The sequence below is a fragment of the Protopterus annectens genome, chromosome 3.part0 (genome assembly GCF_019279795.1).
Source record: "Protopterus annectens isolate FY-2018-M chromosome 3.part0, PAN1.0, whole genome shotgun sequence".
Taxonomy (NCBI): domain Eukaryota; kingdom Metazoa; phylum Chordata; order Ceratodontiformes; family Protopteridae; genus Protopterus; species Protopterus annectens.
Window position 1 is genome coordinate 244697586 of NC_056731.1, and position 27403 is coordinate 244724988.

The 27403-nt window shown below is 39.7% G+C and overlaps 1 protein-coding gene across 3 annotated transcripts in view; it reads right to left on the reverse strand.

Moving 5' to 3' along the window:
* LOC122796327 (maternal DNA replication licensing factor mcm6-like) overlaps positions 1-27403 on the reverse strand; it is a 501477-nt gene that overhangs the window by 133953 nt on the left and 340121 nt on the right. For all 3 annotated transcript variants that reach the window (XM_044064723.1, XM_044064721.1, XM_044064724.1), the window contains exon 12: positions 25680-25808. In XM_044064723.1, the coding sequence (XP_043920658.1) occupies positions 25680-25808 (129 nt within the window). The remainder of the gene's footprint in view (positions 1-25679; positions 25809-27403) is intronic.

Consider the following 27403-nt stretch of genomic DNA (forward strand, 5'->3'; position numbering starts at 1 on the left):
CAATCCTTTTGCTGTAGGGACAGTTCTCATGCTCAACAGTGACAGGGGTAAACAGTATATCCAATTTTTCCCTGTTTCAGCTGTCAATTTTCTCAATTTGTTTTTTAATATACCAGTATGCCTTTCAACTAGCCCTGCAGATTGTGGATGGTATGCACAATGATTTTTTTAAAAAATACCAAAATGCTTACTTAACTGCTGTATGGTTTGGTTTACAAAGTGTGTACCATTGTCACTGTAGATGCTTTCCGGAATGCCGAATCTAGGGATGATTTCTTTGACAAGTACTTTTGCCACCGTGGCTGCATCTGGATTTTTTGTTGGAAAGGCTTCCACCCATCTGGAAAACATATCTGCAATGACAAGACAATACTTCTTATTTTTACATTTGTTCAATTCTATGAAATCCATACAGATAGTGTGAAACGGATATGGTGGTGTAGGGAAACTCCCTTGCTTGGGCTTTAACGCCCCTTGTGCATGATGTTTGTTACAGATTTGACACGTCAAACAAAATTTTTTAGAGTAGTTTGTAAATCCGTACATTGTGAACACCTGGTTCACCAGCTGTACCATCCCCCCTGTTGAGACATGGCACTGCCCATGGCTCAAAGCAGCTGCATATCTAAACAAATTAGATGGTAATATCGGTTTCCCTTCTCTAGAGATGTACAGCACCTTTTCAAGAATTGCTCCTCGTTTTACCCATCGTTGTTTTTCAGCTTGTGTAGTGAGTGTCTGCATTGTTTTTAACATTTCTAAGTCTAAAATATCAGAGGGCTGTAATTTCTCATTTAAAAGAAATACTTCAGTGGCTGCTTGTTTTGTAGCTGTATCAGCTCTCGCATTACCTTTTGAAATCCTATCTTGTTGCTTGGTGTGAGCTGTGCATTTACAAATGGCTACTTTCTGAGGTAACTGAATAGATTCTAAAAGATCTAAAATAAACTGTGCATGATTGATAGGTTTGCCAGTAGATGTTATCATTCCCTGGTTTTTCCACTGTTGCGCAAAAACATGTACAGTAGAAAAAGCGTACTGGCTATCAGTAAAAATGTTTACACATTTACCCTTTGCTAAGGTACATGCCCGTGTCAAGGCAATCAATTCTGCTGCCTGTGCAGATAAGTTGTGTGGTAAAGGTTTTGCTTCTATAATCCCTGTATCAGAAACTACTGCATATCCTACTAGGTTCTGTCCTGCAGGACCCCTTTTGCATGAGCCATCCACATAGTACGTCACCTCGGCATCATCCAAGGGGACATCCGCGAGATCTTTTCTAGGTAGTGTCTTTTGCTCAATCACCTGCAGGCAGTGGTGCAGTGGGCCGTCTGCAGGGGTCGGGAGCAGAGCAGAAGGGTTTAAAGTCGTGCATCGTTCAATTGTCATAGGAGGTTGGCTCAACAATATAGTCATACAGGAAAGATGCCTAGCAGGGGAAAGATATGCCACCTTTTCTTGTAGTAAAATAATCACGACAGCATGAGGTACTCTCAAAGTGAGAGGGTGGAATAAGACTACTGAGGCCGAAGCCTGTACTGCCATTGCAGCTGCAACTACTGCTTGTACACAGTGGGGTAAGGGATCATGCCACTGTGTTTAGTTGTGATGAATAGTAAGCAATGGGGCATTGCTTATCCCCATGCTGCTGTCATGTAACCCTGCTTACAATTTACAGTTTGGAAAAAATGTTTATGATAGTTTGGCAATCCAGAACTAATGAGGATGCTATTAACTGCTTCAGTTTGCAGAAAGCAGATTCTGCTTCTGGTGTCCATTGCAATAAATCTTGTGCCGCCATTGGCTTCTTATATACAAGGTCAGTCAGAGGTGCAGATTCCAAAGCATAGTTTGGAATCCAACTCCGGCAAAAATTAGTTGTACCCAGGAAGGACATCATTTCCTTCTTGGTAGTGGGTTTTGGTGCTTGCAAAATTGCTATGTTTCTGTCCTCATCTAATGTTCTGCCTTCCTTGGCTATTACATATCCCAGGTATTTAACTTGTTTTTTCCAAAGCTGCAGTTTACTTTTATTTACCTTATGTCCTTCAGCGGCTAAGAATTGTATAAGTGCTATGGTATCTTCTCTACAATCCTGCTGGGTGGGGGCTGCCAGCAAGATGTCATCAACATAAAGTAAAATGTGACTGCCTCTTGGTGGGGTGAATCCCGCCAAGTTGCTTGCCATTTCTTGGGAGAATATTGTTGACTTTCACAATATCCCTGTGGTAGTCATGTATATGTATACCTTTTCCCCTGAAATGTGAATGCAAACCAATACTGGCTGTCACGGTGTATCTGTATGAAAAAGAATGCATGGCTAATGTCTACCACAGAAAAATACTTCTGTTGAGGTTTTAAATCATTCAACAGGGTGTGTGGGTCTGGCACTGTGGGTGCCCTTGGTATTACTGCATCATTTACAGCTTGTAAATCTTGGACCATACGCCATTCTCCATTTGCTTTTTTGACTGGAAATAAGGGTGTGTTACATGGTCAATTGAGAGATTCTATTAGTATCCCTCCTTCAAGTAAGGCTGCTATAATAGGCTTTATCCCTGCCTTTGCATCTTTTCTTAAGGGATACTGTCTCTCTTGTGGTCTAAATGCTGACTTTGGTGTGATAGTAACTGGTCCTGCTGTATGAATAAGTCCTACATCTGACTTTCCTGTTGACCAGAGAGTCTCTGGTATATTTTGTAAGGCATTTTCTTCCTCCTTTAACAGGAGTGTCAATCAGCTGCCCTCACCAGACTAAGTGCACAGCTGGGTTGGTCTGAGTTATCCAATTCAACTTCTGTATTTGTATTCCCTGTTCTGACAGTTCTAGTTCTGTTTCTCCCATCTCGTGAATTTTTTTCCTAGGTCTGCCCATTCTGTATTTCTGTTTTTGGTTAAGCTAACGTGGTAATAGATTAGATTTATAAAGTGCAAAGAACTCCTGGGGCAATGAACAGCTGGCTACCCTTCTGGTGTCCCAGTACAGGTTACGCAATATCACTCTATTTGCATGATTCTTAAACAATTCTTGCTCATACTCCTTATCAGGTCCTGGTGTATTACAATAATACAGGGTACAGTGCAACAGGTGTTGCTGATCAATGTCAAGGGAGGGGAACTTGCTGACAGCTACATTCATTAACTCTTCGGTTACAGTCCCTGGACCAGTCATAACCAAGTCCTGGATGTACCAATAAAACATTTCACCCTCCGATTGCACTGCAAAGGTATCAATTTGTCGCTGTGCTTCCATACCCTGCATGGTTGGGACTACTGCTACACCAAATAGCTGCATGAGGTCTCTGCCCAAGAGGTTTACTGGGCATTTTGCAGAAACAACAATTTTGCTTTTTTGTGTCAATCCTGAAACTGGATCATTTATTGCAATGTCACGGGAGAGAGGCTCCCGATATAGCTGTCCATTAGCTGCTTTGATCAGTATGTAATCAGGTGTCTCTGTTTTCTGGCAGTTTGGAGGGATGTATCAGGGTTCGTGATGCCCCTGAGTCGCACAAGAATTTGACTTCCCTCCCTTCTACCAAGAGTGTAACTTCTGGTTTTGTGTCTGCTAAATAGACCTCCAAGCTCAATAAAGCTAGGTCTAATATTTCATCTTCTTCATTGTCACTTACTTCCTGCACTTCCTCTACTCCCTCTATCACATTCTCATTTGTCCCGTCTTTGCTAGCCCCTTCTAGTGATTCCTGACTACCATATAGTCAGTCCTTCACCCTAATCTTCCGTTGTTGCCTTATTTTTCCTGCAATCCTTTGCCAAGTGTCCCTTTTTACCGCATTTAAAACACACCCCTTTTCTTTCGCCCTTCAAAGTCCTCTGATCGTTGATCAGATTGTTTGTTTCCCTGTGCATTTTTCTTGCCTTTTTTCCCCAGACTGTAGTACATAAACTTCTGCTCCATCTTCCACAGAAAATATTTGAGCTTTCTTTTTCTTTTTTGCTATTAAAATGTCTTTTGGCATGCCTAGCATATTCAAGTAATGACTGTAACCTACTTGTACGATGATCTACCATGTGTTTTGTAATAAAACTGCTTATAGGTGCAATACTGCCCTTTAAAAATGCATTCTTTAACTGCTGTTCATATGGGGAATCTTGTGTTTGATCTTCAGGAACCTGCATTCCACAGTGGTTATTAAAACACTAATAGTCTGGCATAATACCGGTCAATAGTTTCACCTTCTTGTTGGATGCATTGATTAATGCAAGTCCAGTCTGCCCTAGGTTTCCATTTTTCAAAGATGCTGTCTGTAAGACCTTTTACTCTGGTGTCTAATTCTGCGCTGCTATGTGGGAGGGGTCTTTGTGCAGCGTCATGGGGATTCTAGTTCCCACTAATCATATGCCAATCTGGCCCTACAATTTGTCTAACTACTTTTTCTACCTCTTCTCCATTTAAGTTATAACTCAGCCTCATTCCTTATAAATCTTCAGAGAATTTTCTAAAATTAACTTTTGGATGGGGAATTCCCTCAGTGGCTTTCCGGATGTCTTCCGGAATCCAAGGTCTATACACTAAAATAGTTGGGTCCTGATTGTCCTGACCTGCCTGAGGGTTGGGTACTTCTATAAGTGGACATATTTCTTCTCCTTCACTTAGATTGTGAATTCTTAACAGTTTGCCATAACTCGATGCCTTCATTTGAGTTACCTGCCTTTGTTCGAGACCTGGTCTCGATGGGATCTCTAATATACGGTTTTATTTTCATAATGCCTCTATCTTCAGTGACCACAGGATATTGTGGGGGTGGACTAACCTGTTCACTTGCTTCATATTCCAGTAAGGGAGGCGGAGGTGCTGATATTATTACTAAGTTATTGTCCTCCTGGTCTAAAAACATTGCTTTTGAATTCTTGTTCTTTTGTTCCCTACGGTTTACTTCCTCAATCCATCTGTGTGCCTGAGGAATTCCTAATTTACGTCGCTTTTTTACCCGACCTTTGGAATCGGTTTTGAGATGTTTGAAAAGTTTGATAAGCGAGGATTTTTCTAATTTTCCAAATTCGTACTTATTAACTCATTTTGAATAATATTTAATATTGTTGGCGCGCTGCGACTGCATGCTTTTGCGTCTTCTGTTAATGGCGGATTTTGGGGTCTTTTTGTGCAATTATTACCCATTTTGTTCTACCCTTTGATTGTTACGTAACTTCTCTTAATTTTTTAACGTGGTACCACAGATTTTGTTATAGTCTCTTCAGAATGACTGCCTACTTATTCTGTTTCTCCTGATCTATGACAAGACAGTAATCTTTTTTGTCCCTGACTAGTAAGAAAAATACAGTCCAACAAAAACAACACATATCTAGTCCCGGATCTAAAACAGAAAAAGTAGATTCACCTTACCTGAGCCCACGTGATTGATCACCAATTCGCAGAGACCCATCCTTCAGTCGCAGATCAGAAAGTGGCTGGCCTCTTTTGAACGACAATTCAGTCGGAGGGCTTTTCAGATAAGAAGAACTGATATGGTTTCTTCCCCGTACGGTTTCAACCACCTGGCCCGTCTTGATCAGAGGTGAAGAGAGGGTTCCGGTCCGAAGGACCAATCTGTCAAAGGAAAAATCTTCAAAGACCAATTCACGTTAGGTTCAAGCAAGGCACCCTTTATTACTTGCAGCAAGGAGACAAAGCATGTATGCACAGGGTTTGTCTAAATGATTAATGACTAGTAGGTTATACTTATACAGTTCTCTTCCTGTCACATAGAAAATGTTACATTCTATTGCTGACGTAGTTAGACACAGCTTTCTGTATGTTCTACAGAAAATATTGTTAGACTTATTGCTGACCAAGTTAAAATATCTGTCATTCTGCAAAAACATTTTGAGAAAAACAACCTGGCCTTGGGTTAATGTCAGTCCATTTCAGCATTTCAATTCTTCTATTGTACTGTTCTAATACATGTGTTACATTTTACCTAGATTCATGGTACATTTCTAGCTTCAGTACAAGTAATGCTGACTACAGTTTAAACTTTCAAGCATCTATTGTTTTCTTTATCAATGGCTTCTAGCAGCTGCATGTTTTCTCATGGCATAAGCAGAAATCAATATCCCTTTGTTAATTTTCATGACATTAGCAGAAATGAATTACTTCTTGTTATTTGGTGACATTAGCAGAAAACAGAATGCTTCTTGTTAAGTTTCTAATGGCTGTGCAGATTCATGCAGTATGAACAGAATAAATGTATTAACCCTTTTAAATCTTGAATGCACTAAATGCACTAAGCATGCATATTACTATTACATATTTTTCTAACACTATGCAATATATGACTATTACAACAGATATGCTGGTCAAAAGCTAGGTCACTGTCCACATAAGTTCCCAAATCTCAAACTAGGTCAACTCTAAGGTGCACATTGTCAATATGGTAGAGTCCCCTAGGGAGGGAGGATTTCCCAAATGATATAATGCAATTGTTGGCATTTCAGTCAATGATTTTGGCACCAGTTATTTGAGACAAACCTTCCTTTGGGATGGCCAAGTCATTTGGAGATTCAATGACTGCTCCTAGCTTGCAGTCATCAGCAAACAGTTAGCCAGACCCTTTTGGTGTTGGCTTATTTCACAAAAGTAGATGCCCAAACAGAACAGGTTCCAGCACAGGACCCTGGGGGACTCCACTGGTGACTGGTCTCTCTGGAAGCAGCTTCCCTGTTTTGGATTATCTGCATCCCATCGAGTGACAGAGGTTTAATCTCAGTGTATTTAGGTTGTTTACTATGCCTGAGTGGGAAATTGTGTCAAAAGCTTTGACCGGGTCAAGGTATAGGATGTGTACTGTTTTACCTTCATCCATTGCTTTGGTGACCTTTTCAAAAAAGGTCACCAGTTTGAGTAAGCATGACATGCCCTTTTAAAATCCAAAGAGACTAGCCCAATGTTTGGAGGTTCTCCATGTCCTAATTCCAGGATTAATCTTTTTATGGCTTTGCCGACGAGGGTCGTCAGACTGGTGTGACTATAATTGCCTGTGTCTGTGAAGTCTTCCTCTCATGCAGGGGGAATGACTGTAGTGGTTCTCCATTCACTTGGAACAAAACCTGCATGGATGCCAAGCCAGAACAGGTGTGGCTAAATTGTGCTTCATGCTATTTAAGATGCATCCAAGGATACTGTCAGGACCCATCAGTGCAGTATTTTTAGCTCTTGATAGGACTTGGTCTTGTGTGATAGCTGGAGGCGAGTCTGTTTCAGGTATATCTTGTGGGACATAAGGAGGGGGGTAAGGATAGAGGTAAATTTATCAGCTTGTAGGTTCAGTATATCTTCAGCCTCAGTGTAGGCAATATCGTTCACAATTAGCTCAGCTCATTGTTGTGTTGTACTTCAAAGTTTACGATCATAACTAAAAAATGCCTTGTGATTGTCTATGGCTTGGGTAGCTATTTTAGACTCAAACTTGGCTTTGATGGATTTTAAATTCCGGAGTTATTTCAGTAACAAAGGCTCTGACACTTGGGGAATTACTTTTCTTACTTTTGGTCAAAATTCTTTTCCTTTTATTATAAAGCTTGTCGGTATGTTCTACCATGTAGGTTTGCTGTTGGGGCTTGCACTGCACATGTTCCTACAGGGTACTGCTGCATCTATGCAGTTGTTTACATGCTGGTATAGTGTGGCAGTGCACATTTTTGTGCAGTCAGTGGCGCTAGCTGGTTTTGGTGGGGATTTGAAGATGCCAATACATCATTTAGGAGTCGGTAGTTTGTCTTAAAGAAAATTTCTAAAGGTACCTTGAGTGGAAGGCATCTCTGGTTTCAGTTTTATTTCAAAGGAGACTGCTTTATGTTCAGACCCAAAAAGTGATGAAGATACACAAGGGATGGTGTAAGATGTTCCCATATTAGCAAGGACAAAACCAAGATGTTATTCCCCCTAGTGGGTACTCTAATAGTTCCAGGGCATTTGCATTAAAATCCAGTAATATCTGTGCTTGCACACTAGCTGTGATGTTGGCTTCTCAGTCTCGGTAGATGGTCTAGGAAAATGGCATTGGGTTTAATACTAAGTGATTCTGGTTCCTGTAGACAGGTGTTGTGGCTTTCTTTTGCCATAGAGGGAGTTCTATAGCTAGCAAATATATGGTACGGGAACTTTCTGATGGTTATTTGGACATGAAGGAGCTCTAGAGCATCTTGCTGCTTTACCAGCCTTGATGCAAGTCTTTTAGATGTAGATTGAGACAAATAAACTTTTCTTCTCCACCTGCTCAGTAGCTGGGCTAAACGTGTGGAAGGTGTTATAGCTCTATACAGCTGAAGTGCACTCCATTATCTTGAACAACATCTCAGTCACTACAAGACATCAAGGTTTTCCAGGGTAAGAAGGGCTTGTAGAGTGTAGTTTCTTGTTCGCTCCTAGCATTGATCAGCAACACTTTCATATTTTCCTTTGCTCGTTATCGTTATTTTATTGGTAGGTTTATCAGGTTGGCATGGCTTATAAAGGCACTATGGGAGTGGACAATGTCTTTGCCAATAATCCAAACCCTAGTGAGGACAGATGCAGGCCATCCCTGGCAAAGCAGTGTAGTTTGTCAATCATACTCACCCAGGCTGACAAATATTTGGACCCCCTTTGAACGACACCAAAAACTAAGCCAATTACTAAATTCTATTTTTTGCTGATGATATAGCATCATCCTTGGAGAAGGGAGAATGCTGCTCAATGCTAGGTGCATACCTGCCTTGGACACAGTGAAAACTCATGGCTCCAAGTCCAGGGAGGTAACACCTCAAGTCAGTGACACCAGTATGAACTATGACAGAGTCATTCTGGTACTCGTTGTTCAAGGACTTAAGTTGCTTGTCTGGTACCGTGGTCCATCAGCTCACGCATGCACTCAACAGTCACCCTTTCCTTGCTCAGCCTGGTAAAAGGCACGTGTTATGATGGAGTTGTCCATAACAAAAAGTTTGGTTGGGCCAATGCCTGCCTTACAGGCTCAGCAAGTATGACTTTGGGACTCCCTGTGTGCTTTCTGCCTGTGGTGCATTTTGGAGGTCTTTGGGGTTTAGGCAAGTTGATCTTTAGAACCTCAGCATATGATGGACATTATATTGATGGCCTTGGAGAGGTGTGATGTGCAGTGTACTGCAAACGATTTTGGTGTCATGAGTTTACCTTGTGAGATTTTTGCCTCCAAGGATATTATATGTACATCTCTCACACACAGAGATTATACTGGGAGTAATAGATAATCAGACAGCATGAGACAATATTTATACCATCTCAATCAGGCTGGCTAGAGAAGTTGTGCTGGTACATGCTACAGACAGGAACGACTCTGGGTGCAGCTATAACTGCTGCTTGGAGTTCGGTTTTAGAACAACATTTAGGTGGACTTGTTACTGAGTATTTAAATTTCATTGTAAACAATTAGCCTGGGAACCTACCACCAGCAAGAACCAGTAAACTGATTACAGAAAAAAACACACATTTGATACTAAAATCAGTGCAAACTGTATCAGTACACTTAATATCAAGTCTTTTAGCTTGGTGAGTAGTTTAAGGGGACTTTGCAAAATACTTGTGCTTACTGACAGCAGCCAATAAATAGGGAGAAGGAGGGAGGACATTATGTTGTCAAATTAACTAAAACAACAGCAAATACATTGGGTTTAATAAGCCAACTACAACAGTGTAGGTGAGAAGGAAAAAACAATTAGACCCTTTGTTCTGAGCTTACTGGCTTGGAATTACCCCATTGCAAAGACAAGTTCTGAACTAGCCTGACATAACCTCTGTACACAAAAATTAAACCAGGCTTAACAGTTAGAGCACTTACTTGCACTGCATTTTTGCTGTTTATATGCTGGAATCACTAATGCAGGTTTAAAGACCTTTGCTAAAGCAGATACAGACTGTTGAAATTAATTTAAAATCAGATCAAGAAATGAACACACTTCTGTCTTCCCCTGTCTAATGAAAGTATTACAAGTTTATTTCAGAAAAAATAACCAAATAGTTATCCAAAGCATCACTTTGTTCAAGCAGTTTTACATTAAGCAATTTGGAATGATCCAACATGAAAAGATTGTGGTGTCAATGTATCTCAAAACAGAGGGAAAAGAATGGGAAAATGCCAAGAATTTATTTGGACTGCAGGTTAGAGATTGCCTTCCCTATCAAAGGCTGATATCAGTGTACAGGCAGAGAAAGAAATGGGGGGGGGGGGGACTAAACAAAAGACCAGCACTGGTAGAAATTTTAGAAAAATCTGGACCAGAAGCTGCTGTTAAAAAGGAATAAATAAGTACAGCATATAAAATGTTGCATGATAACTGTAAGAATCAGAGGAGGTTAGAAAGGATTGGGAAGAAAGATTGGATAAGCATTTCACAAAGAAACAATGGGGGGATATATGTATGTCACCTAAATATGCAACAAAATCCAGATTTAAGAGTTTTGCTTGGAAATGTTTACATAGGTATTTTTATACCCCACCCCAAGTAGATTCCAGAGATTTTTTCCTCAGTTAGAGAACTAATGTTGGAGGTATGATGAAGAAAGAGGTAATTGGGAACATGTTTGCTGAGAATGTAATGAGTTGGCAGACTAAATATTCCCTGTGGACTACTCTATCAGAGATACTGGGTGAGCAAATTGGTGCATCTAGGGAAATTATTTTTCTGAGCTATGATACAGGATCAGAATTGCCTAAACATAGTAGGGCCTTGCTGAGTCTAATTACAGTGGTTGCTACAAAAAGAATTTACTAGAAAATGGAACTTGGTCTAAACCAGCTGTACTAAAATTAGTATAGTAACAGATAAAACAACTGGAATTGGGATATTTATAAAAGGGTTTGAGCAAATTACACAGAAAAAATTATGGGAATTGTGAGGACAATACATACAGGGGAGGAATGAGGTTTAAGACGGCAGGATATGAATGAGCCATGTAATGTTTGACCATGCTTGGGTAGACTAAGTGATGTATAATGTTTGCAACCAAAATTATGTTAATATGGTTTGTGGTTTATAATGCTTGTAATTAAGATTGTCAATATGATTTGTTTTCATTTATATAAATGTATGATTGCCCATTTCACAACTGATTAAGATTCTTGTTTAAAAAACATGAGCAGCAAAAATCATGGTCGGTTACAGACAAAAAAGTCAATACGTTAAGGATCAAGATTTTGTCTTTACAGATTTCACACACTGTGAAAAAGATTGAAATAAAGGGTACTGTTTACTAAAATGACAAATTAATTATCATTCATGATAAATTGAAATCTGGGAAGCTGTTGAAAATCTGTGTATGAGATGCAATATTTTTTACAAAACCATCATTTCATATTACTTAAGTGCCATTGTGAGACAATTTAGCACAGATTATGATTACAGTCTACAGGTGAGCTCAATCCTGTAGGCCTGTATTTGATGCCCCTAATCTACTCTCCTTGTCTGGTTGACTCCACAGTTCATCTGGACTTTCCTCAAACAGTTTACGCCCATTATTAATGATCACATACATACACATGCACACTACATAACACCCACTATTTACAATATTTCACATCCAAATCAGTGGACTAATCCACCTTGAATCCTAGTAAAAAGTGTGTGTGTGGGTGCGTATGTATGTGTGTGGTCGTTTTCACTGAACACATCTGACTGCACACTCATTTTGCGGAGTCACATTTGACTGAAAAACTATTACACCAATCATACTGTGCCAGCCTCTCTACTCTGGGCTGTAATGAAGGAGCCTATATCCTCACTACTGACACCAGTGAGAGGCTGTCACTAAGAACAGGAATAAATTTACACAGTATTTTCAGATGTAGCTCTCTGCATCAAGCACAGTTTCCCCCCCAAGAGCATACAGGGAACACACTCAAGGCCTGGGACTAGACTTCTGTCTCTCCAGATCCCAAACAAGACTCACTTTGGAGCACTGTGTCTTAGTGCCAAGTAGCTGACACACCCACACCTGGATATTTGATTTTCACACACACACTGTCCTGGGAAAGGCTAGTATAGATTTACTAGCTGTACCCCTTTCTGCCAGGACTATAAGGTAACACTGCCACCTGCCAACCACACTCAGACTGTTACAAGGGTATTCAGTTATTCTGAGTGAAATCAATACTAATGTACATGGTTGTGTGCAACCAAAGCAGTAAAACTTTTCGGAGTGGCCATTGCATAACTAAAATAAACACAAGTACTCTCAAGATGTAAAAACTAAGAGACTAGCCGCAATGAAAGTTATAAAAATATTTAATAAATAATAGAAAACATAAGATTACTGAATATCTAAGTACAATAAATACCACAGTTTCAATCACAGGAGAAATAAAAAACATACAGTTGGACAGATGCAGAAAAACAATAGGCAACTAATCTCACTGTATTTCCTGGCCATCTAAAATATAACTGTTCCCTAGCTAACTTAATTAATACAGCAAGGCAAGATTAGATGCTGAGATTTTTACTTTCACAAGGCAAGGTGATGAGCTTCAAACTAAAACCAAACTGTCCTACATCTTTATATCAGGATCCAAAGAAAACAAAACAAAAAGCTGCTGTGCGAGTTCCATCCTCTCAGTGCTGGTTATAGAATGACATCGTAGTCGATCACCTGACTCTCTACAATTCACATAGAGCTTTGCTAATATCTGTTGGAGTAGCTTAAAGCTATGGAACAGTTTCAAAAACCTCTACTCTTCCCTTCCAGAATTCTGTTTAAACATTTAATCAGTTGTAATAACACTGTTGCTCATGTAAAACCACAAGCATCTGTACAAGTCAGTGTGATAGTCAAATGACTATTTACAAAACTCCACCCTGGCACAGATGGCAATACCTCACATCGTCATATCTCTCCTCCCCTTTGAAAACTCAAACTAGTTTTTCAAGTGACCCTAGAAAAATGTTGCTCGAGAGAAATGGGCCTGTCTGGGAACACATTAACCCATATCTTATCTTGAGAGTCCATCTGCATTGGCATTGCTGACTCCACTATGATGCTGTACTGTCCTATGCTTGCAACCCCTAGGGTTCACTTAACTTGGCATTTCGTTGGCAGACTGTGTAGCCATGTTAAGGGATTGTAGTCTGTAACCACAGTGAATTTCCTTCCATACAGATAAGGCCCAAGTTTCTGCAGTGCCCACACTATGGCTAGACATTCTTTTTCTACAGCTGCATAACATACCTCCCTGGGGTGGAGTCTATGGCTGAGATGTACAGCTAGGTGCTCTTCTCCCTCTGAGGAAACTTGGCAGAGTACAGCTCCCACCCCATGGTTTGAAGCATCCACTTGTACAACAAATTCTTTGCTGTAATCTGGACTGGCTAACATAGGGTGTCCTCCCAAAGCTCCTTTAAGCTTCTGGAATGCCTGCTCACATGCTGTGGTCCATACTACCGTATTTGGCTTGTTTTTCCTTGTCAAGCCTGTGAAGGGAGCAGCTATAGTACTATAATTGGGGACAAACTTTCTGTAGTACCCTGTTGTCCTTAAGAATGCCCTCGCCTGTTTTTTAGTAACAGGGGCAGGACATGCCTAAATGGCTTCCACTTCAGCAGGCTCTGGCCTAATCTTACCACTACCCACTCTATGTCCCAGGTAAGAGACCTCTGCCATACCCACCTGGCACTTACTAGGCTTAATGGTCAACCTTGCCCTTTTCAGTCTACACAGGATCACCCTGATATGCTGAAGGTATTCTTACCAGGAATGGCTGTATATGTCAAATTCATCCAGGTAAACAAGGGCATCATTATGATCTACCATCCGCTAGAAGGTTGATGGGGCATTTTTCATTCCAAAGGGCATCTTTGTGAACTCGTACAATATGAAAGGAGTCATAAAGGCTGACCTTTCTTTAGTGATGGGAGTCAAGGGCACCTGCCAGTAGCCCTTGGTCAGATTACTTAGCCCTACCAGCTGCTCTAAGGCTTCATCTGTCCCAGGCATGGGGTAAGCATGACTGTGTGACTGTTCAGTTTTCTGTAGTCCATGCAGAATCTGATACTGCTGTCTTGTTTTGGTACCAGCATCGCTGGGGAGGCCCATGGACTGCTGGCCTCCTGGATTACCCCCAGTTCCAACATTTCCTGTCTCTCCTCCCTCAGAGTCTGACTCACTGCTTGATAGGCCTTTGGCATTCTGGATCTACATGGTGCTGCACCAGGTGGGTACACCCAGGTTTCCCAGTGAACATGCTTCCAAACTCCTGCAACACTGCTCAAATTTCTCAAACCTGAGTAGGGGAACAGCTGTTGGGATATTTCTACCTCTTCCACAGAGATGTCAGTCCAAGCCTCTCTGAGGAGCTCAGTCACCAGAGCACCCTCAGATCCATCCTGCCATCTGCTGCAAATACTCAGTACTAGGGCCTCTCTGTCATGGTAAGGCTTCATCATGTTAACATGGTACAGTTTGTGCTCCTGCCTAGCAGGTTCACCATGTTATCACTGACCTTCCTTACCACTTTGAAGGGTTCCTCCCAAGCTACCTGCAGCTTAGTGTCCGACAGAAATAAGCACCATAACCTACTGTCCAACAGCATACTCTCGAGTATTCCTGTCATACCATATCTTTTTCTGCTCTTGGGCTCCTGCTAGGTTCTCCTGGGCCAAGCCCATGAGCTCCCCAAGCCTTGTACTGACATTTAGGACACATGTCACAACAAACTACTTGGGGGATTCACACACCCTCCTCCCACTCATCATGAATCTCCTCAAACACAGCTACCTGCCTGCTTCCATGTCCACCCTCCCAGTCAAGGTGAATCCTGGCCAAAGGTATTTGGAATGGGATTCTTCCAAAAGCTCTAATTGGAGTGGACTGTTCAAGCAAGTACTGCTCCTCTTTAGCCATTGCAAGATTCACAAGTTATGTCAGAGGATGTCTTGCTCTTAGCAGTGGCAGAGATTCTCTCTCTCTTAGCAGTGGCCTGTCTTCCATACACTGATAAGATACAAAGTCCAGTGATACTTTGGTAGCCCTGTTGTCTCCAGACAACATACTGACATGCCGTTATTCCCACTTTCTGGCTCGCTCACCTTTTCTTCATAACTTGCTTCAGTGGACATTTGTATGCTACATGGCCCCTCTGGTTACATTTAAAACATCTAACCCATGATCCTGACCGTGTACCTGAATTAGTGGCTTCCCTGTTACTGATATTCCATTGGGGTGCTTTAGGCTGCCCAGCATAGGTTTCCTTATATCCATGTGCATCACTGGGTATCCCCTTCTCATGCAGTGATACCCTGCTTGCCAAGTAGAGATCCCCTTCTCTTCCCAGCTCATCTGCAGAGTTACACTCTGCCAACCAGATTCTCGTGTCCTCAGGCAAAGTACTACAGGCTTGTCCCCTCTCCAAAAGGTCTGCCAGTCTTTCAAAAGTGGTGACCTGATACCCACTCACCCACCTAAGCTTCAGGTGTTGACTTATAACAGGTCAATAAACATAGTTTCACTCTCATAGTTTAATCAGCATCAAACAATTTAGAAACCGCAGTTACAGCTTTACCATGGAGTAAGGGGGTCAGGAATTGTACGCAGACCTCTTTGTCAACATTATACTGTTTACATACCCTTTGACAGTTTTATTTGTATATTTGAAAGTCATCCCCCTCTGCAAATTGTGGAAGAAAATCTTTATTGCTTCTGGGGTCTGGTTATTCCCTTCCCCATTATCTCCATGACAGTCAACATCTCCCTCTCATGTTGTCGCCACTTCTTTTCTTCACCCTCCAGTTCAAGAAAAACTCCAGACAGATTCTAAGTCCTCTGACAAAAAGGTGAACTTTCCCAGTTTCTGAAGACTGCACATCCCCCACCACCAAACTGGTTGTCCTCCTGGCCCCTGGACCATGCTATAGCTGTTATTAAAGCTGAAATAATTTCCTCTTTAGTCCAGTTAGCATGCACTAGTCCTTTGGCTTCACACACCTTTGTCAGCTTACCATAACCCTCTGCTGACATCTTTAGCGGCTTTCCCTGACTAAACTAAACAAGAATAAATAAATCTGCTGTGAAAATAAAATTCAATGTTTACCTTGTGCCTATTGAGAGCACATACCTTCAGTGATAACTGCCCACAGGCTACTGAAGTTCAATCATCATCCCAGTGCTCTAACACCAATATGTGATGCCTCTACTCTGGGGCAGTAATCAAGGAGCCTCAATCCTCACCAATGACACTGGTGAGATACTTCACTAACCAAAATGAATTTACACAGTATTTTCAGATGCATCTCTCTGCATAAAGCAGTTTCCCCCAAGAGCACGTAGGGAACATGCTCCAGGCTTGCAACTGGACTCTCCATCTCTCCAGACCCCAAAACACGACTCACTTTAGAGCACTGTGTCCCAGTTCCAAGTAGCGGTCACATCCACACTTGTGTATTTGATTTTCTCACATACACACACTCCTGAGAAAGGCTGGTACAGATTTACTAGCTGTACACACCTTCTGCATAGACCACAAGGTAACCCACTCTGCCACCAGTCAATCACTCTCAGGCTCTTACAAGGGTATCCAATTAAAGTAAAATTAATACCAATATAAATGGTAAATTATAACCAAAGGAGCAAGGTTTTTTTTGAGTGGTCATGAAGTCAATAAAATGAGGCCAAGGTCCTTATATTAACATATGGAACTACATTTAAAATAAAATCCATTATGCACTGAAATATTTTAACAGAATTATATATATCAGCAGATATATAAGCAGATATATCAGTTTTTTTAATAAAAATAAGGCATAGTTTAGCAAACATTTTTTCACCTTTCAAACTTGTCAGACATCACACAAAATAGGGGACTTGTGGTCTTGGCCCAAGAGGTTATTTTTCATGAAGAATTGTTTTTTCTGCATGCACATGTAGGACAAAAGCCTATTACATCCACCAATACAAGCAAAATGTTTGAAATTCAGAATATGATTACACTCTGTACAGAACAGATCGTATACATAGATACATGTTTATGCAGTGCTTTCTATGTAGGGCAGACTACCTGCCCAAGGGAAAAACATATCTCCCTGCATTTGAGTGACATCAGGTGTAGTATGGATAGAAGAACCCTCTATAAACAACGTAGCTGGTCTTCTCTTTATGGAAATGAAAGTGGACACCCAAAATACTCAGAAATCCGTTAGGAATAAAATTCTTAACAGAAAGGCGCAAGCTTGGATTGTTAATTTGGATGCACTAGATGCACAAGGTTTAAATGAATTTATTTAATCTCAATATAATCTCATCCTTCAGTTTTTTTAAACATTTTACATAATTTGACATAATGACATACTTTGTATATTATTCCATTAGTAAAAGTTAACTTACCTGAAGTTTATTATGCTTGCCTCATCGTTTTGATTTGCTATATGCTTGAATAGGATGCATGTTTTTTTTTCTTTTGTCCATCAGATGAAGATGTTCTTTTTTTTATTTGTAATATATACTACTGTTACTTTAAGTTTTATTTTTTAGGTTTGTTTATACAACAAATTTCATATAATGTTATGCAACTCTGGTACTGGCTTTATCAAATGATGGAACTTATTTTATGTGGAAACTTTGCTTTATGTAATGCTATATACTTTGATGTAGGTATTTTTGGGTGTAAGCATTTTCTCCTTTCTGTTCCTTTCTCCAGCAGATGACAAGGTTTCTCTATTTACTTTCTGCAATACACATTGCTTTAAGTGCAATTTAGTTCTTGAATGCAATTTAATTGTTTGAATATATTACATTTTCTTTAAAATACAATTTGTAGATATCACTATTTAATCTAGGACTTTTTAAAAGAAGATCTTTATTGAATTATTTATGACATAGGCAATCATACATTTATATAAATGAAAAACCATATTGACATTTTCAGCAGGAAACATCAATCATCTATATAGTCCTTACAATCAAGCATTACATAAATCATTCAAGTTCCTGCCTTTCCTTGAACGTTTTTCCTCCAAAGCATTATTCTGCAAGTATTATTCCCACAATTACCACTTTAACGCAATTTGCTCCCAACCTTTTCTAAAGATCTCAATGGCCAGTAGTTTCATTGGTTACTATATTCACTACTATAACATCATTTTTTAGTAATTGTTTTCTTGGCAGCCACCATAATTAGACTCAGCAAGACCTTACTATGTCAAGGCAATTCCAAGTTTAAAACAAATGAATAAGGGTCTGTTTAACTGAAGGGAGGTTTGGTTTGGAACATGTGGTGCTGTAAACTTGTTACCTTATATCAGTGTTCGATTTTGCACTGAAGAAGCCATACAAGTAGGGAAACTGTGGTTTGCTGCTTATTTTCTTGTTTTATGCTGTGCCGTGAACATATCGGAGTAAATGACCAGGCACAGCTTTAGTGCTGGAATTCTACTTTTTGGTGAATTTCTGTTTTACTCCATGCACATGCTTACATGATTATATATATTTATATAAGTGTGGTGAACTAGTCTCCCAGACACACTCCAACAATATTCCCAGAATGATTGAAGGAAGCAGTGGAACAATAAAATCCTTTTATTAAGCGATAAAAACACTGATAAAATAACTGGCAAGTGCTTTTGTTTAATAAAGTATTAAACTTCATCAGAAACTATGTTCTTTACATCACTTCCTTGTATACTCAAACAGTTCAAATTCATTGGATGAAAAAAACGCAGATCAATGAACCCACCCATAGCCTGCCTAAAAGGTACCACATACACAATAAAACTCAAAGAATTGTGTGTGTGTGTGTGTGTGTGTGTGTGTGTGTGTGTACTTTCTAATGGAAAAAGCTCAATAAAAATATATATTTATTACACACACACGCCTATACATACATATTATATATGGGTCCACTTCTAAATCTCGGTGCTGATAAGAAGGACTTTCAAATTCTCAAGATGAGAATACAGACAACACAAACAGCTCAAGTTTCCCTGGGCAAGTAAATGCTTGCCCAGCATGTAAAAATATGGCCTTTTTCCCCACTGTAGTGCGATCCTGGAGTTGGCGTATATATAGTTAGGAGGGAGTAGGGGGTGCAGCCCATCAGCCGGTGTGTTTTTGTTCAGTGTTGGACTAGTGTTTACTTGCCCAGGGAAACTTGAGCAGTTTGTAATTATGTGTTGTCAGTATTCTCGTATAGAGAACTTGAACTTCGGTATTATGGGCTCCAAGATTTAGAAGTGGACCCATATAGACAACTGTCAGTGGCCTGTCAATCTGTTAGCCCAACAACTGGGAACAATGTCAAAAATAATTCAAAAGTACTGTGAAGGGATAACAGATACTGAAACACATGAGCGATGTAATACCTTTTATTGGACCAACATAGGTTTTGCAATTACTGAAAGCTTTCTAGCAGGCATAATCTCTGTCAGGAGTTAAGTTACTGAGATTAAATGCCGTGCCCAAATATCCTGCTGTGCCTAGAATGGAAAGTACACCCTTTACTTCCAAATGGGTAAAAAAAGGAATCTTAATAAAAAAAAAAAAAAAAATACTAATGTGGAAAAATTGCAGCTCCAACGACACTTGAGATGGACATTGTGTGTGGATAGGAAGAGAGAGACAGATAAAGAGGCAGAAAAACTGTAGAAGACAGGTCACAGAGGACTTTTTTGTACTGATTGATATTATGCTATTACGCATATTTTGTGAAATAGTAGAGATCAGGTTTGTTTCAGAAGAAAAAAGCTAGTCAGAAAATATTTATTTAACATCTAGACTACGTGGTACAGTTTTTGGATGGGATTCATTAATAAATGAAGGATGACAGTCCGTGAATATTCTTTACCTTGCTGTAAACCAGTGAAAAGGAGCATCATACAAAGCTACATATTGGTTATTTCAAATGTATGACTTGGCGTATTATAGTGCAGCAGATGTGAGAAGTACTCTCCATGATGTAAGGCAGATAAAGGTGGGCATTTGGTAACAATGGAGCTAACAAAATATGCAAATGCCATTGTTCTGTATTATCTAATAAGTGCCTCAGTAAAACAGACCTTTATTATATAATAGAATCAGTCTGATTTTTCCATTAATACTGATTTGAAATACCCAGAGTTGGGGGTTTCATTTGCACAACAAAAGAGTTTAACTGCACCTCCATTTAGACCAATTGTTTCAGCTGCAGGATCTAAAACAGAGCCTATATATGGACAGTAGATATTATGGTAGAGAGTGTCATGCCTTCAAGACTGACCCTTTTTAAAAAAAAATGCCTAATCTGATTATTAATGATAGTTCTAAAGAGCTTGGGTTAGCTACTGTACACACTGCCATGCTGTACAACAGCATTCCAAAAACCACCTAGATAGTATTTACTAGGGAATATTTGTTGAGAATTGTATGACACACACATGAGCATGTGTGTGTTTGTGTAAGAATATCTACTTTCCTAGAGGAGGAGGGGGAGGGAGAGTGGATCCTCACTATTTTCTGGGACCTCTGTTACTGAGGAAGAGAGAGAGCACTTTGCTCAAGTCTGAAGTGAGGCTTGCATTGGTCACCATAGGAACAGATCTCTCTTCTACACTACCTCTACAAAGTTCTCTTGTAGCTGAAGTTGCCTACAAGTACTAGGGATATTGGTCTCTGGTATGGGAAGATTGAACCTTAAGGATCTTAGAAACTGTATTCTCCTGTACCAGAACAGTCTGGTTCAGCTACCTCCATCACTACCAAAATAACTTTACGTAGGTGCTACATTTATACAACAGGTTTGTAACCATGCAAACAAAGTTAATAGTGTTCATCAATGGTGCCAAAAATCAGAAAATAGCAGCATCAACGAAACAGAATACCAACTACTAGACAAGGGAAAGGCAAAGTATACCTACTTCAGAAGTACCGAAGAGACCAAAGTCTGTACATGAATAATTTTTCCTCGTTTTGATAGATTTAGTTGTAATGGATGATTTGCATCCTTTTTTCAGTAACTAGCACAACCAAGTCCCTTAAGAGATTTTTTTTGTTTTTGTCAAAAAATAATTCAAAGACTTAAAGACCATATGAAATCACATGATGTACCCTGGAGTAAGTAACCTGCAACAGGTTTTATTCTTTGGGTGTTCTGATTGCCAAAACATTTATTGCTTGTTGAAAACAAGCACTGACGACCAAAAATAGATTTTAATAAACTGCAGCACTGCTACCAAAGCCCTCATGCACATCAGCCTGCTTCTGGGACATGCATCTCATTGCTGATATCAATGAATGTAACATTTTCACCCCAACACTGGAGAAAGTGAAGCTGGTGCAGACATGTAGGGGGACTTCCAAATATCTACAAACTATGTACAATACTTGCCTAGCTGATCAGCAACACATCCAGTGGAGGAAGGAGTTTAGTTATGCATTGCAATATTGCAGTGAGGGGAGAATTACAGCCAATAAAATGTCATCCAAAGATGTAGCAGTATAGCCTGCCGATACTTAGAATTTTGTTGTGTTGTCTACTGACTCTTTCTTGGATAGGCAGTGGGAGAGGATGGAGGTAAGTGTATATCAAGTCAGTGTATATCAAAATCAGTGATTAGCATGCTGCAGTGCTTTCAAATGGCACGTTTTGGCTGTAAAATGCAAAAAGCTTAAACTTTCACAAACTTCTACTTGTTTTTCTGCCTCCTGACCATCCTTCCACTCACCAATGTCAGTATAGCCCATGTCCTGAACACTTCTGGCAATGCTCGCATGTTTGGGAACATGTGTGTGATGTTGGAGCTTTTATAAACAATGTTCTATTTTTAGTGTAACTGGGCAGATGCTGTACAGCAGTTTTCTAATGGTGAGGGAGACCGTCATAAATGACTGAAACAAACGTATAGCATGCACTTTTGATTCAGCTGTTAGCACGTGATCTTTAACTCAACAGCCTACTTAAACAGACTTCAATGTTGTGAGTAGGGCTCTTGGCAAAACAAGCACTGCACATGAAGTCTTTAGTTGGTATTTGCTACCACAAATACATAGAGATTTTTACCATAGCCCAAAAAATCCTTGCTTATTTCAACAAATGATACTGAGAAACAACATTGGAAACGGGTACAAGATGAAGTACGAAAAAAATAAAAATTAAAGCACTATTCAGTGAATTATGAAAAAAATAAAAGCACTATTCAGTGGAAAATCATTCTGTCGTAAGTGTTGTTGTGTCTTTCGGCTTTTCCCGGTTAGGGGTCGCCACAGCGGAACTCCGGTCCGCTAATGATTGGCAGTAGATTTTTATGTGCCGAGTTGCCGGCCCTGATGCACAACCTTCAACGAAGGTACGCCCATTCACGTATGTCTCCACCCAGAAGACGCTCTAGCTGAGAATCGAACAGGACGTCTTACTGTGAGGCGACAACGCTACCACAGCACCACAATACTCTGAAATGGCGAGAAGAATTGAAAGGAATACAGAACAACGTGGAATATATAAGGTGCTTTCATATTTAAGTACTGAGGTATGCGGTATGAAGGATAACCTTGTGTCTTTCTTATATGAAATATGCCACTACTTGAAGGAATTCTAGCTGGAAAAGAATATTAAATGGTTAAAGTCAAACATTACAATTTATTGTTATGCAGACCTCTAACTATACAATGTGTCTTCTGCAATCGATTCTGAAACGGTCATCAGTTGTGTACACCTTTTTACCTCAGTAAGCAAATTATTCTATAATAGTATGGCCTGATCAATGACTCGTGCACCAGTAACTATTCCAAAACACACTATATGTTCCATTTACAGCTTCATAATTTAAGCTCCTCTAGCGATGAAAATGACGCAGTTAAAGCCACAAGAAGACAAGAAAGTAAACCTGATGCATTTTAGGTGCATTCTAAGTGCCAGATCATGGTAAAGAGGGGCCCAAGGCAGGGTAATGGATCAGGGCCCCCCCACAGTTGCACCCCCACCAGCCATTCCAGTGTTCCATTAATTAATTTCTCTCCAATTACTATAAACACCATTTAAACCGGTCAGTGTGCATACTATTTTCTTTTTAACTTCAATGATTAGAGATATTTAAAACTTATTTCAAATTTTATAGCTCAAACACTAATAGCCATTTTCTAAACAAAACAATACTGTCTTCACAATGAGAGCACACTTAACATGAACAGTAAGCTTCTCTGTTCTTGAAACTCGCTTTCATTAAAATGGCACCGAAACCCACATTCAAAGAAAATGCATCTGGCCAGTGGTGGATTAAATTTACCTTTGGGCTGTTTTCAAACCATAGGCTCCTTGCACACACTTTTTTGGACCATGCATACATACGTGTTCTTTGATGCACCATCCTGATTGTATTAAATTATATTCCTTGTACAATACAGCACCACTTATTAGACCATGTTTTATATTTGTAGGTTTGAACACTTCCAGTAATCAATGGAACAAAATGTATGAACAAATAAGGGCAACATTACCCATTACAGAACATTTCAACCACAGAGGGCCACTCAAGCTTTTGTCATTACAATCCACAAGTATCAATTAATATACACAATCTCAGCTGAAACAAATGTCATCTGACTAATTCCACATTAAAGATATCTATAACAAATGAAGAGGTTGATGCTTGCACACAACTTTACATTTCAATGTTTCAAGTACAAATTCAGTGCCTGTTGCCCTTGAACAAACTTCCCATGTTAAATTTGGAAAAAATTGATAAGCTGGTAATATTGCGATAGGGAATGGCTGTCAGATAGGCAACAGGTTCATAGTTACTGCACATCTCATCAAGAGGAGGACATACTCAGGAATGCAGTACTCTCACCCCCCCCTTAAAGAGGCACTTCAATATCAGCACTCCATGTACATCGTGTGGGAGTAGAACCCACAACCTTCTACACCAGGGTATGCTATCTGTTGTGCTACTAACACTGCTTTATAATTTTATAGCATAAACACTGACGGCTATTTGCTATACAAAACAGTTAAACACTGAAAAACGTAGCATGAGTAACAGTCCTTTCAAAAATGCACAGACACTCCGTAGCATGAGTAACAGTCCTTTCAAAAATGCACAGACGCTCAACAGTCCATTCAAAAATGCACAGACGCTCAACAGTCCTTTCAAAAATGCACAGACGCTCAACAGTCCTTTCAAAAATGCACAGACGCTCAACAGTCCTTTCAAAATGCACAGACGCTCAACAGTCCTTTCAAAATGCACAGACGCTCAACAGTCCTTTCAAAAATGCACAGACGCTCAACAGTCCTTTCAAAAATGCACAGACGCTCAACAGTCCTTTCAAAAATGCACAGACGCTCAACAGTCCTTTCAAAAATGCACAGACGCTCAACAGTCCTTTCAAAAATGCACAGACGCTCAACAGTCCTTTCAAAAATGCACAGACGCTCAACAGTCCTTTCAAAAATGCACAGACGCTCAACAGTCCTTTCAAAAATGCACAGACGCTCAACAGTCCTTTCAAAAATGCACAGACGCTCAACAGTCCTTTCAAAAATGCACAGACGCTCAACAGTCCTTTCAAAAATGCACAGACGCTCAACAGTCCTTTCAAAAATGCACAGACGCTCAACAGTCCTTGCTAATGACAATTTGGCAGTTGATATAGAGGATTCAGGCCCTAGGGTTCTGTATTAAAAGGTATAGGGTTTGAGCCTGAATGAGTTAAACCAACCTGCCATCCCTAACTAGGATATTTCACACAGATACACACACCCACACCTACTACTACTGTGGATACAGTCTGCATGTATCCCACACACTTCTAAGGCTACACTCTGTTACTTTCTTAAAGAAATGCAATTGTTTGTTGCAGCCCCTGGCCAGTGTGTCCTAAGTGACTGCCTAGTTCACATGTTGCTGGATCCAACTTTGTGTTTGCTTTAGTACAGAATATACAACTTGCCATGGTTCTGATTAAATTACTAAATGAGCCAAATTGCAAAGAACTGAGATCCTATAAACATTCTCCTAGGGCAAAAAAATCTCGACTTTAAAAGGCTGCTCATTACCTTAGAAAACAACAAAATTCAGATGAGATCTACTTTGGGTTAATATTACACATACTGCATGCAATTCCTTTAATTCAAGTTATTGCTATGTATTAACACATTTCTGCAATTCTTCCTTCTGTGCTATGGCACTTGTCCAATCACCTTACAAGTTCTTAACGGGAGAGGACAGAAAACTACTGTGATGGTAATGTACAAACATGATTTTGCTCAAGACATAACTGATGAGGCAAGCACAGTTTTTAGCAACAGAGAAAGAGGGTGGTATATACTGCACTGCTTTGAACCTATTCTGTTATTTTTCCCCAACTATATTTTATCTCTGATATCAATACAATACCAGTAAGTAAGGCATTAAATAAAATGCACAGCTCTATACCCTGCCCTGCATCTGTCACAACCTCTGTTTTGCTAAAAGGCAATCAATGACTAGATCATCAAGCAATATGCTGGTACAACCTCCCTTACAAACAGTGGGAAAGACTCGCATCTCTTGATATCCACAACCACTGCTCTACCCATGCGCCATTCTTCTGAGAGAGGCTAACTACTATCTTTACTATATACATCAGTGCTAAATACCTATATTAGGTGAGCTGCTAAAGTAGTTAAATACATTGCATGTCTCTCTGAAAAGAAAAGGAGGATTCAGTGCAAAGTTTAGTTTTCAGCACTGCAAATTACAGCAGGATACTATACCTTAGGCTGAAACTGTCGTGCAAACATCAAGTATCTTTGAATATCTTCTAAAGAATATTTTCGTTCAACAGAGTCCTCAAGTCTTGAATGCAGATCAATGATTCGTCTTGCTATTGCATAGTCGATAACCTACAATATATTAAACATATCAATCGCGTGCATTTTGTTCTTAAGAATACCAGAAAAAGCTGCTATCTGGATCATATGAACATAAAAATACTAGGCAAGCAATCACAGGGACTAAGATGCTTAGCCACAGTCGGGTATGAAAAAGTAGGGAAAAAACTAAGGCTGCTCATCTACAAGCATTCACTGTATAGTAAAATACCCTCATGAAGAATGATGGTTCCATACAAAAGTTTCCAAGCACCAAATATTAGTATTTCAGAAAAAGTATAGTTTTCCTAAAAAAAAAAAAAAAATCAACACTAGAAAGTTTTTCCCAGCCTTGGAGGATCGCTAGCAGACAGTCAAGTCTATGAAGCCTGCAGGAGTGCACTTCGGTGGCAAGAACCTCTGAAGCTTTTGGAGTTCTAACCACCTTTTATATGGAGTTCAGTTGAAGTTCCTGGCAGTTACAGCTTGTAGAAGGTGCCCTAATAAATCTTTCCAAAAAGAAAAAGCCAGCACCCAACTCGTGTGGCATATCCAAAAATTTATTACACAAGACAATTGTCACAGTACACCAACATGGTTGTACTGGTTTCGGCCACAGCCTTCTTCAGCAAACAAACATGATGCAAAAAATGGTTATACCTAACATGCTATCTCCTTTCTCTTATTTGTCTCTTGCAGACATGGAGCACCCTCTAGCGTATACAAAAATACAGAGCTGACAATCCACAAACAGATGCAATTGTCTACATACAACCCAAAAATAAATATGAATACATAATTTAAATAGGGATGCTTCAAAAGTGATCATTCAAGCCCGGGGAAAAAAAGAGCCCCCAATTTGATGATCCACATTTTTTCTTTGTTAGTAAGAATTTCTAGTAAAACATGGGATTGTTTCTTCGGAAACCTAATATGATCAATAACCATAAAACAAAAAATTCCCATAGGATGTTTAGAAATATGCTTATACAAAGAACTGGAACCCTTTTTATTCTTAATATCACTCAGGTGTTCCCCTATCCTTACCTTGAAAGGACAGGACGTTTGTCCAACATAAAATGCTCGACAATTACATTGGGCCAAATAAATAACCCAGAAGTACTACAATTAGCAAAACATAAAACATTATAAACCTGTGGACAAATATGTGAAGAAAAGGTCTGGGATTTTAACACCCTAGGACAATAGGTACAATGACCACATGGATAACAAACCCAAAACTGATTGGCCAAACAAACTGATTTGAGTAGTTGAACATAAGCCCTTTTCATAAACTCTCTTATAGTGACTAAATAGGGATCCCAAAGACCACCGTTTACGAAATGAATAATGACACCGATCTCCTATATAACTATTCAGAACATCATCAGATCTTAATAAATGCCAATGATTACGAATGATGTTCATAAAGCCAACTGTATTTCGCCCATAAGTTGTATCTAATCTGAGTATTTGTGATTTTTGAGAATCGCGAACCCGATATGATAATAACTCAGATCTAACTTGCCGATTCGCAAATCGGTTGGCCCTAGTGATGTCACTCCCTTGATAACCCCTACTTTTAAACCTGGACATAAGATCTCTTCTATAATGGTCGTATGTGGAAG